The sequence below is a fragment of the Agelaius phoeniceus genome, chromosome 6, assembly GCF_051311805.1.
Source record: "Agelaius phoeniceus isolate bAgePho1 chromosome 6, bAgePho1.hap1, whole genome shotgun sequence".
Taxonomy (NCBI): Eukaryota; Metazoa; Chordata; class Aves; order Passeriformes; family Icteridae; genus Agelaius; species Agelaius phoeniceus.
In genome coordinates, this window is record NC_135270.1 from 7,879,648 (window position 1) to 7,892,857 (window position 13,210).

General features: G+C 38.1%; 1 protein-coding gene across 4 annotated transcripts in view; it reads right to left on the reverse strand.

The window, feature by feature from the left end:
* The window catches only part of ANO5 (anoctamin 5), a 61,657-nt gene that overhangs the window by 37,446 nt on the left and 11,001 nt on the right, over positions 1 to 13,210 (reverse strand). For 2 of the 4 annotated variants that reach the window (XM_077179568.1, XM_077179567.1), the window contains 2 exons: positions 11,652 to 11,716; positions 5,114 to 5,161 (listed from right to left, as the gene is read on the reverse strand). In XM_077179568.1, the coding sequence (XP_077035683.1) occupies positions 5,114 to 5,161; positions 11,652 to 11,716 (113 nt within the window). The remainder of the gene's footprint in view (positions 1 to 5,113; positions 5,162 to 11,651; positions 11,717 to 13,210) is intronic. The other 2 variants (XM_054634599.2, XM_054634598.2) reach the window with 1 other exon arrangement.

The window sequence follows — 13,210 nt, forward strand, 5'->3', positions numbered from 1 at the left end:
AAAGAAGAAATAAAACAATAAGCAATACTTACTTCAAAAAAAAAGCTCCTACCGAAGGAGCAGCCCAAATTGTTTGGGTTGCATAGCTGTAATTAATTATTCAATACAATTGAAGAAGTATTTTATCTTTACTGTCATCAAAATTTGGTCTAAGATGTGTCAGAATCCTCAGTAATTAAAGGTCTGACTATCAATTTAAGAAGATGCAGTAGTCATTGTCAGATCTGCTATTAGAAGGGGAATACTTATCACTTCTTTCTCCTTCTGGAGATCATCCTTTGGGACATAGGATTATTCATTGTGGATAGTGACAGGCCTGCTTATTAAACCCATAAATTATTCCTTTCCATTTTGCTCCATTTGGATTTCACAAGGAGAACAAGATCAGTCCTACACATTCATGAGGATTTGTGCATACATGTGTGCCTACAAGTTTAATGTATATAAGAAGTTTGTAATTTGCATTGATTCTATCAGTGCATTATTAAATATTTGTATATCTTATTTCTTAACAGCTCTTTCCAGAACTGCATAAATGCAGTTAGTGATCCTTGAGAACCTGCAGTTATTAAATGAAGGTACACCTCATCACAGAAAATATTCTGAAATGTCTTCCTCCTGCAATACAAGTAACCAAATTAAAACTTCCCAACACAGTACAGATAGCAAGCTGAAGTTTTTTAGTAATTAAGTTACACCTAATGAGAACTACAGAAGAGACGGAGCCCTGAGGCATTTGGTGAAAACTGAAGAAGCAACAACCACAAGTCACAACAGGAGAAATTCCTCCTGGATGAGAGGCTGTGGTTGAGTGGGAATGGGTACAACAGATTGTCCAGAGTGACTCCATCCTCAGAGATAACACAGCCTGATTAAGCTAGGCCAGGACTGATCTGCACTGACTGTGCTACCTGATCTATATTTGAAGCCAGCACTGCAGAGGTCCCTTCCAATCCAGGTTCACTGTAGGATTCTATGCAATCCCACTACTGCAAACATTCAGCATTTACCAGGGCTTTCAAAATGCCAAATAAATCCATCAACTACAAAGCAAGTTACAAACCCCACTTGTTCAAAACACAAATAATGCCCTCCTGTTATCCTGTAATAGCTTTCCAGACTCATTAGTCTAGTTATGTCTCTAAGAACTGTGACCATTCAGCTTGTGGACAGATGTGCTAATTGAATGCTGTAATGGCCTATCATGAAGAGATAAATTTTCTTTTCATGTGGCATAAGTGCAAACTAACAGGATTCATATGGTATTATACCAATAGTTATAGTAATTCTGTATTTGATGATTTCTCTCTAGACACCCAGCAGAGGCTGAGGTATTGGGCCATGTCCAACCAAACAACCCTCCAAGTACCTGGGCTTGCAAGCCTCACCTCAGACACAATCCAAAGCCCTGCAGTAGGAAACCCTGACTCTACAGGACAGGAGACAGGAGAGACTGAAATATGAGTGTCCTTGAGCCAGATCTCATAAGCTCTTGGAGATATATTTCACACCCAAGATAGCTCAGCTACCTCAGAAGGCATAAAATCAGCAGGATGGCTTCTGTGGTAGTGTTGGAAACAAAAAGGCTTTAATAAAAGGCAAAATAACAAAACTCTTTACAGAGAAAAACCGAGCCAGGGGCAAGAGGTTCTTGCTCCTGGTAAAAAACCTCACAAAAGCGATTAATTTCTTTGTTCTCTTCTTTTTCTAGTAAATTGCCCAGGCAAGACTTTTTGGCTCCTGTCCGACTGGGTATCCTTAAGTTTGAGGTGAAGTCCCCCAGGTCCTATAAGATGTCTTTTCACCTAACTGAGGAGAGAAACTTCTGGGCTTCTTTCCTTTTGAGGGGACAAAGGATAGTTCTGTCACTCCGTCAACAAGGGGCACATTCCTATAAGAGAGACCAAGATGTCAGCAAGGAAACAAAGCCCAGCTCAGGATGAAGCAAGGCTGTCAGAGCCCAGGGTCTGTTCTGCCCACACTGGCTTGGGCGTAGTGTATAAATGCTGGCTGGCAGCCCCACAGACACAGATGCACCTAAACTCACCATTCAGCACTGCTGCATGATTGCTGAGGAGTCCTTGGCTCCACAGGTGCCCCTGAGACACTTCTCCAGGGCCAAGGCAAACTACTCAGGGGCCCAGGGAGCTGGAGAGGTAAACCAGCTGCTGGAAGTGGCACAACCACCAGCCCTGGCACAGAGGAACAGCTGTGGGCTGAGGCTGAGCCACAGGCAGCCTGGTAAATGTCCCTGTGGCCTCACTGCCCCCTGGCACTCTGACAGTGGGCAGTGTGGCAGCTACCCCATGTGGGTTAGTGGTATCACACTATCCAAAACACAAATATGCGCTGCAGATTGTACCTTAATGATTTAATCCCCTATGTTTTTATGGGACTCTGAGGGATTTCTATTTCTGGTTATCCATCCAACAGGAAATGTATCCTTTCAGCTCACTTAGCACAGCTCTCACCTTGGCATGGAGCTTCCTCCAAATACACTCTGCTACTAAATATCCCAGCCCTCTCTGTCCACACCTCAAAGACAGGGAAACTTGTCCTAGTGCAATACTTTTCAGATTATTATTCAGTCAGAAAACTGCAAGCTCCTTATGTTCAGAAACACCCTTCCCAAATTCAGTGCCTCGGACCTCGAGGTTTCCCAAGTGTGCAACCCCACAGAGCGGGGGCTGCAGGCTCAGACCTGAGCACCCTTCCACTTCTGCTTTTGTAGTTTTTATCTTTTTTGTGGGAAAGTGGTTTAGAGCAGCATTTTCAGTACCAAAGCAGTAACCAATACCAAGCAGAGATGGAGGAACCCATTAGCCTCATTAATTACAGCACAGGGAAGCACCTGTGTGTGACAGTGGTCACAAGGGTTCTTGGATGAGGGAAGAGACAAGAATGTTGACTCCATGTTCAGAAGGCTTGATTTATTATTTTATGATATATATATATATATATATATTACATTGTAACTATACTAAAAAGAAATAGAAGGACAGGTTTTCTCAGAAGCTAGCTAAACTAAGAATAGAATAAAAAGAATGAAAACAAAAGGCAGCCCTCTTGGACTCTGTCCGAGATAGTTCTGTCTTGACTGGCCATTAATTATAAACATTCAAGATGGCCCAATCAAAAATCCACCTGTTGCATTCCACAGCAGCAGATAACCATTGTTTACATTCTGTCTCTGAGGCCTCAGCTCCTCAGAAGGGAAAATCCTAAAAAAAGGATTTTTAGTGAAAAAGATGTCTGCGACACCTCTGGCTGTGACTAACAAGAAATACTAGATGTTACATTAATACCATGGAATGGTTTTTATGATCCCCCATCAGCACATCAAGGAATTACATTATCATAGTTGTACATTACCAGGCAAAAAACCTATCTGGGACTACAACGTTAAACTGATTTATAACACTTTGCTGGCTTAAAAGATACAGTCTGGAACCAAAATATTTATTTCATTAACTGCATACCTTTGATAATCACACAGCAATTTAGATGTTAAATAGGCACTGTAAAAACCCTGAAGAACTACATTAAAATGCAACTAGGTAATTTATGAATTAGCAATCTGCAGCAGAAAAACTTTCAGAGTACAAAAATGGACAAAAATATAAGGTTGAAAGCTGAATCAAATGCAAGAAAAGTCTCCATAACTGAAAGGGTAGGAAACATTCAATGGCGTAAAAACAAAGTTATCACCTTCACTTAGATCCCCAGTTTGCATGGAATATTTCTACAGTCCTATTCACTGAATTAAAACATGCTACAGGAAAAACATGGTTTTACGTGTTGCTACACAAAATATTAATATATATATATTTATACATTTGTATGAACTTAAGCATAACTTTATAAATACATATCTAAATTATATAAATGTATTTCCAAAAGTAAAATGTTCCTGGAAATACATTTACAAGACATACACAAATATACAGATAACTCTCCTGAAAATCCAAATGGCATATTTCTGCTTCATGCACTTTACCAGAGACCCTTTCCATGAAGTTCTCATCATTCTTCTTCCTTGAAGAAATTCATGCAACTGAAGAGCTCACTCACTTTAAAGCTGTGTATTAACAGAACTCTTAACACCACCCATCCCAATTTCAGTTACACTTCATGCAGGCTATAAGGTTGCATACAAAACTATAACCTTTCCCATTCAAAGGAACACAAAATCCCATGTATTTCTTGTAGCTAAAACTTGCAAGCTGCTTTTTTCACCTTCACTCCTGTTTCAATTCTGAACCCCATTAAAATCTGAAAGCTTGAAAACATGCAGTTTAAGACACCAAGATATTTGCACTGAAATAAAAATGCACATGAAAAGCCTCTCAGTATAAAAGAATACATTAAACAAGAACAGAACCAAGAAAAATAAAAAGTAAGCTAGGAGAGCATATGTGTTAATGGAAGACACCAGAGCCCAAAGTAAGCAAGCAGACAGTTTTAATACACCTCAGCATGTACTTCTTCAGTTATTTTAAATGACTTTTTGTACTTTTTCTACATCAAACAATAATGATTCTTTTAAGTTTTCTGATATATTTGAGAATTTATATCGTTATCTTGTCTGTGAATTTCAGTAAGTGGCTATCCTGAGCCTTTCCTTATTATTTACTACAATAAAAAAAAAGAGGCAACATATTCAAATGATGTCAGTTGTTTGTTTCTTGCTCTTTAAAACATGTTAAAGTATCATGCTGACTCACAGAACCCTCAGGCCATCATGATAAAAAGGAAACCAACATTTGTTAATAACACCAGAGTCAGAACACATCCTAAATCCCATCAAACCAAAACAATGATAAAAAAGCAAACTTTCCAGTTTTCTCCACCAATCTCAACTTTTCAATTTTGTCTATTATCCTTTTGATTTATTTGAATTTATCTCTTAAGTCGTCTCTAAGAATTATTGCAAAATCACATTCATTTTTATCAACTAGAAAAAATTGGTTTTAGAAGGATGGAAAAAATTGGTTTTAGAAGGATGGCATCCTTGAAACTGGAAAATTTTCTGGTGAGGGACGTTTTGGCATACTCTAATAGAAGACGCCACACAAATTCATGCAAGGAAGCATGAATACTTCTCACTGCTTACCACTTGATGTTCAGGGATGAGTAAAGTAGTCTCAGTGCTGTTTAGGCCCTGCCAGTGGCATCACGGGAAAAACAATGTTGTTAGCGATGATGCAAAGGCTAATTCAGATTTAAAAGTAAAGGCTAATTCAGAAGAAACAGTGTAGTTCCTGGTGTAAGCTGCTGAAAAGCTCTTCTGAGTGATACATGGATTTCAGTCAAGATAGTCAGAGTTTAAACCAACCTCTATTCTGCAGAGCAGGTTGCTCTCTAGCCTAACCAACTTTTACATGGTCCATACTGATTTTTAAGCATTAATAATTACAATTTTTGATAAGAGTTAAACAGTATTTCTCATCATTTCCATTAGGAAAAAATACAGTCTAAACAAGTTGGTATAGATTACCACTTATGAACTGGTGAAGTTCAACTGTTAATAGTACTCTTATTTATTTTGATCCCAAAGAGAGAAAACCTACACAGCGTAGATGACTGGGCATTCAGAACAAATGTGCTGCCTCTTACTTCGTTATTTTTTAATTACAAACTGAAATTATACAGTGTACACTGAACGAAAACAAATGCACTGAGCCAAATCCCTCATCTCACAGTGTAGACAAGGTAAATTGGTACCAGTAATTGTAGTTATACCTAATGAGACTAATGAGACAAGGTACCAGGGATGGCAGTTATACCTAATGAGATAGTGAGGGCTTCCCAGACACCAGTTCTGATCCACACCCAGTGAGGCCCTACCCTGATTTTAATTGTACAACATCTGGGTGCTCATTGTTTTCCTGTATGTTGGGGTGGAGGCTGCTGCAACATCCTCAGGCCAGACTCCGCACAGGTGTGACAGAGAGGAGCACCAAGAGCACATCCTCTGCAGAGCACACCCTACACCCATGGCCATCAGCTCCCTGGGCTCCTGACCCACCACTGGGGCCTTGCAGCAGTGATGACTTTGAGATCAGGTGCTGCTATTGCAATGAATAACGGCTTACAATACCTCAGTATCTCATTCTGTTAGTCAATATGTTACTACACTTTTGTTTTGTCTTGCTTTTGCGTGCTTTGAACACAAACCACAGACAGATTTAAACAGTGCAACCAAACAGTGCAAGTCCATTATGAAAATGCAATAGCTCTCTGTGGAATTAAATTAACTTTGAATAGAAGTAGAGTATTAACAGCATTTTATTATTATTGTATCATTTACTGGTTTGGAGTTGTAAAATTACAGAAAGTTTATTACCCCAAATGCAATTTTCATAAAGTACTGTTGATTATTTTTTAAATAATGTTTTTCACTTTTATTACAATTTTTCTTCAGAGGAATCACTAACATCCATTCCTGTCCCAGTTAAACATAAAGTAACACACACATCTTTACGTTCTTTTTGAATGATGCCATGTCTGGGTATTTGCTTATCTAAGTAAGTCAAAAATGTCCTTTTTAGAATGCAGTAAAATAAACAGAAAGATCAAACTGTTCTTTGGCAGGGAATCCCCCTGAGAAACAGTGCAACTATAAATAGCTGCACTGTGCTCTTACTGTTAGTCTGAACTGGGTTTAGAGGTCTAATCCTCCTGTCACTGGTGCTACTGGAAAAATTTGCACTTTAGTACAGAACTAAGAGCTAAGACACTTAGTGGGAAGTTTTTCTCCAATTATACACCGTAAACATTTGCCATGGAAAGTACTGTACAAACTTTAAACTGCTGAAAGCACAGCCTTGCTTTTCAACACTGCCCTGTGGCTCCTGACCTCTCCATTGCACAAATTCCCCCCCATCCACTTGGATACCCTTCCGTCTGCTTTTATCCAGCCTCTCCATCCCGTACTCCTCCCAGCCACTGCTCACCACCTCCTCCATGGTTAGATGGAAATACAGGCTTTAGACACCTTACTGCCCACATCGCTTCACTCAGAGACAGAGTTTTACTACATCTAGTGAAACTCAAAGCTGTGAGGTGAAGACTCACAGCTGGCAAAGGCCTTTGTACTTTCCTGTGCATTCTGTTAAATGCTTTCCTGTTAGTCATGGGATCTTACCCTGCTCAGTGTAACTGTCAGAAATTAATTAGCTGAAGTCATTAGGATTAACTATTTTTAAACTGGTGCTCATACCTTCTCCTGCACATTTCAAGCATTCTGATAGGAACACACTGCTTTTTCATGATATGCCAAAGTCTGTGTACAGCACAAAGGAGCTCCAGTGTTGGTAACACATGACATGCAAAACAAGAATCAACTCAAATAATCCATTCAACTTTGCTGAGATGAAAACTTGAGAGGGTTGGCAGTGGTGGCAGCAGATTTGGGCTGGTCCCTCTCACTCTGGAATCCACTCTCTTAAGTCTTTAATGCACTCTAGTTCTCCCCAAAATAGCCCTCATGTGTCCTTGTTAGACTTGGAAGAAGTATCTTTTTACTTCTTTCTAAATTTTGAAACCAATTTGGTCCATCCTTGCAATATTAACAATGGTATTTTATGTTTCTCTACTTGAAGATCCACCAGTCTGAACTGAAAAACGAACAAGTATGAAAAGTAACGTGATGGTGTTTCTTCAGAAAACAAACCCCAAACCAATTAATTTGGAACACCTGCAGCACCTGCTGCTCTGAAGAAAAGACAACCTATGAGTCAAAGCGTAATTGTGGTAAAAAGGCATTGCTTTAATAAATTTGCCAATTTACTTCTGTTAACCTGACTTAAATAAAAAGACAGCTTGCTCACAGATTTTCTTATGATCAAGTTATATTATGGAAAATCCTGATTAATTTTTAGTAAGCATTTTCTTGGTGTGAAATTAATACAAAGGTGAAAATTTAATGTATAACTGTGCAAAATCAATTCCTCTCTCCTTACAGATAGAACAGGCACAGTTCCTGCAGTCTTAGACAGTAGTGCAATCACCTGACTTCTGTGAGGCAGAGTCCACATGCACACCAAGCAAACATCTCTAATGTGCTTCTTCATTGGAATAACAAATAGTCCTCTGCATAGATGGACCTCTACAGATGTTGATAAACTACAAACCGGTGATTCAATTTTGCACAAAAGCTGTACTAATTTTACATTTATCCCATCTGAATGGCCTGAACTCTTACTATCTTACTAACTCTTACAGAAAATTCAATACAAATTCAAATTTTTAACCTTTCCTCCAATCTTGAAATAACTGAGTGATCTTCATTCCTCTCAGGTACAGGGATTCTGCTTTGTCAGTGTGTTTCATTTCATTTACTTATCGACTGAACAACTAATTACAATCCCTGAGCAGACACACCATCATATATTTTTCTAGTGTGTTTTCTGCACAAATAGAAAGCAGAGAGGGAAAAAAGTTTCTCAGGTTTTATTTAATTCATTTTTCAATTTGCTTGAAAGGACTTTCAGAGGCATTTATGTATTTCTTGGAACAGGAACTCCATAAGGACTGATTCAGGTAGATTCTGCACAGGGATTCACTGAAGACAGCTGCCCATCCCTAACAGAAGTGGCTATGTATTACTGATTTAACAAGGACATAATTTGAAGCAGTCACCACTGCAGAACTCATTTGAAAATACCCCCATTATATCCTTTTTTCTTCCCCTTCTCCAGTCTGCTGTTTGTGGAAAACATCTCCTTGCCTCCCTGCATGACAAAGCATCTAGAAATTATTTATGCTATAAGTCTTGGAATATGAAAAGCTGATGAAGTCCAAGTGATCTTATTTCTTTTGGTCCTGTGTGAAATTTAAGAATAAGGAAAATGAGTCCCAAGAAGAAGCAGTTTTAAAAAAATTGGAAAAAATCCAGGGTGAAATAGGCAAGAATGCAAAATCATGAAGAACAAAATGCACCACTGATTGGTGCTCCAATGCCTTTTGAGTCCTGGACTTCATCCAACTTTTGTATATATGCTGGCAGGCTTCACTACAGACTGTTCTTCACTTTTTGTTTTACTTGCATCATTCTTTATATCCAAATCACATATTCCTTCGCAGAGTACACAAGAAAGAAAGAAAAAAACAACCAACCACTGAATTATGGGTGGGTAATGTTTCTGCTCTCCATATTAAATCTAATTTATTTTTTCCCTCCTCTATTGCTAAATTAACAATAAGGCCTTAGCTTTTTCTCTGTGCTGCTAAACAAAAGCATACTGTTCCAGGATGTTATGTCTTTTCTCTTCTAAAACAGAAGACAGCCTGAGGATAATGAAGTAGTGACCTGAATGGAAATTCATTTAACTCTTTCCCAATGTTTTTTTTTTTAATTAATTCTATTTCTGTTTTAAAATTACTTGACTTAAAGTGGTTTAGGAATTCCAAATGTTCGTATATTTTAACTGAAGAAACATTGTTAAGTGACAGGAAAATTACCAGCCTATCACAGAGGTAAAATCATTTAATAGAGAAATGTGCTACCTGTCAAGCCAAGAACAAAGCATATTGACCTGACCTGAGAAGGGCCTTGGTGAAAGGAGGAGAAACCATGCTGGGATAGAAGATCCTGCTGAATTCCTACAGGAATGCATCAAGGATCTTAAAGGCAGCCTAGCAAAGAACTGAGTGAATAGAAATTCTTCCAGTTTATACAGAAAACTGAAGCTGTGACAACACATGAAGATAAAAAGATTAGCATTTTATGAAAAAAAATCCCATAAATACTAGGGGTTATCTTACTATTGCAAATAATTAATAAAAGAACTTTTAAATATAGACTTAAGCTGAATTCTAGGACATTAATCATCAAGAACTAAGCCTGTCACGGCTGATAAGAGTGTGAAACCAGGCAAGAAGATGAAGAGTAACTCTGTAACTTTGTAATGGCTGGCTAATGCACAGAAAGCAAAAATCAGATAAATGACAATGTGTTAGGGTTCTTTGGGTAGGACAGGGCAAAGCACAGGAAAGTACTAACTTAAATGTAAGCAAATACCTGATCTGCAGAAACAAATGAAGGCCAAACATTGTTCCTCTCTCAGAGGGAATCATGAAAACAACAAAACAAAACCCCCAAGTTATCAACTACTTACTGCTATTGCTAATTTGACAATCACAATACTTTGTGCTATTTAATAATGAAGTATAAAGAAAAATAATTATCTAAGGAAACGTGTAAGTAGAGAACAAGAGAAAAGGCTGCATGAAATTACCAAGGACAGATTTTTGAGAGCATAACCAGATAAATTTTTCCCAGACATGAATGTGCTGACGATCAAAGCCTCCTCCTTTCCCACCTCATCATGAATCTTTCTTTCATCCTTCAAACAAGGTTCAAATCCCACTTCCCTACACATATGACACATGTTGCACTCTTTCTCCCATGCTTCCTGCCTTTTCATATGTCCTAAGTCATGAAGTGACTTCTTCCAATCTTTGGTCAAATAGGTCATCTCCATCCACTCAGATGTAAGTAGCTCATAATCAGCTTATCATGGTATGATGGCCATTGTTCAGTGAAGCATTTGATATGGCCATTCACTGAAAACTTTCCTGGGGAAAAAGATGATTACAACTCCTAGAACAGATTCAGAAGAGAATAGGGTGACCATATGAACAGGTGTTAAAATGGAACTGGTAAATTTATTAAAACATTGGGATAATACAGCTGAATGTTCTAAGAAGACAAAGATCTGTGTAATCTAGGAAGCCCTTCTGAGTTCTGTCTTCATGTGATCCTCTCCAGATTTGGTCCTCAGAAGATCCTGAGGACATGTTTTACTTTTAAGAAGCTCAGCAGAACAGCTGCAGTTTCTCAACACTCAATTCAACAGACATAATTTTTGATCAGTGCTCACGGCCACTGTGAGATGACAGAACAGCTGCTTCTTTTCCTATCGAAAACTTCCTATCTTCCTCTAAGCATGTAACAACAATAAAGAAATCAGACAATAGGAAGGAATATAAAATACCAAGGTAAAGATGACATATTTTCAATGACAGTTTCTCAACTGAATACTGGCCACACACTGCTACCTCTTCAAGACAATGTGTACTGTACATATTAAACAATGAGGCACCTTTAATAAATTGATAGCTGATGATGCTTTTCCTGTTGCGCATATGAGGTACTCTAGTAATTAAAATCTTCATTTGCTTTCTCATCAATCTTGCTGAACTGTCACAAGGTTCCTAGACCCATGGAACCCTAGTGTGCCTTGACTTCCCCAGCAAGCCAGCAACATGCAGCACAAAACAAAGTACCTGGTTTGTGCAGAAACAGAATGTTTTTCCAACTGTCAAAACATTTAAAGATTGTGAGATTCTCATCTCAAGACTGATACAGGAAACACCATTGGGCTCATACTGTTTTCTACCACTACTGTGATGTAGCACTAACACTGGTAAGTCTCTTCTGAGACTCAGTGAGTGTCATGTCATATTCATGACTTTGCTCTTTCAAAACAATACAGGAAGAAAAATTTTACATGGATAAAAAGGAGGTATAGGACAATCTAAAAGAAATACTGGTTTTGAAAATGAATTGTCTTTTTCACAACAACTGTTCTTCTTCCCTCCTACCAAGTAGTTCATTAATTAACACCGTTCATGCTGTACCTTACCTCAGAGCTGCTTGGGATTTCTGATCCTGCAGTTGAAATAGTTTCAGGTCCATTGCATTCTTCCCCTAAGGAACATTGAAAAAGAGATTCACATAAACACATCCCTTTTTTTAAAATATTGTTGTATGTGAAAATGATGTGGACCTTGAAAGCATGGAACTATGAACAAGTAAAGGGTGGAAAATAATACTCATAATACATAAAATCTTCAAGAATGGTTCTTTGGAGGAGAAAAAATGCTGCAAGACACAATATACTCAGTCTGTGCTACCTTGGTTTAACTCTGCATACACAGAAACGTATTTTTAACTGTGACAGAAAAAAAATCTGTTGTCATCACTCAGCTTTCTTGTCTCAAATATCTGCTAGGTCTAAGAAGCTTTCAACTCAGAGCTTTGGTCCCTCGGTTATGGAAGTCCAATTACCTGTGGAAGTGTTTGCTAGAGATCAAATCAGGGTGTGGTTTTTTGCTAAGGAGTCAATGATGCATAACCCCAAGATTACAAATGCCCATGTAATGGAAGTATGACAACAGGATCAAAAATAATAATATGAATTTAATTACTTAGCTTCTTGTTCAAAAAACAAACCTCAAAAAAAAAAAAAAAAAACCAGCTCCAAAACAACTGATAAAATAAACCAAACAAAAAAATCTGCCTTCATTTTAATGACAGTAGTAAATTCCAACATGACTTTCCCACAAATACAGTAATTTCACCAAAGACACTGTTACTAAAATGCTAATGCTAAAGGGAAAATCCTATTCAGTCCCTTCATAATCTAAAATTGAATCAAGACTGGCTGGGTTTGTGCCTCTGAATTTACAATGTCACCAGTTTCCTACGCAGAACAACTCTGAGCCCATAAGGTAGGCTCCTGCTCCAAGAAGGTTTTTGTAAACAACCATCTCTGCTGATCAGGCACAACAATCTCTTCAATCAGGCATGTAAATCACTCCACTGGAAAAGGATAAGCAGTTTTGAAAACAGCTGATCAAAATCTGGACTGTGCACTGAAAAATGGTGTCTCTTTCTTTCAGAAAAGAGGATTCATCTTACTTCTTTCTCCATTAAGGAAGCATTGCTGAGTACAGCTTAGACTGGACAGACTTACACTGGACCACTGTTAAGACAACTACAGTTACATTATTTCTGCCAATAAAACAAGCCTACTTTTCTTTTTGCAATCTGCAAATATTCGATGTCAAAACTGCATCCAGGCAGGATATAAAGTGGTTTCTAAAAATATATATAATAAGCTACGTAAGTACAGCTTGAGAGCATTTTGTTTCCTACAATTTTTTCCCTTTCAAAATTCACTTACAGAAAACAGTGTCTGTAATTTTAACTATACACATGATATGATGAGAAACCAAGCAATGTTATATAAAATACAAATAAGTTTCTGAATGCCAAGACAGTTAACACTGTTGCATGCTATTCTGCTAAAGCAAATTACACCTGGGAAATCTGTATTAGTAGATACACTCTGAACACCAGGGTAAAGAATGGGAGCATCCCTGCAACGCTCTGCTACCTGTGCTGCCTAAAGCCCTGGGA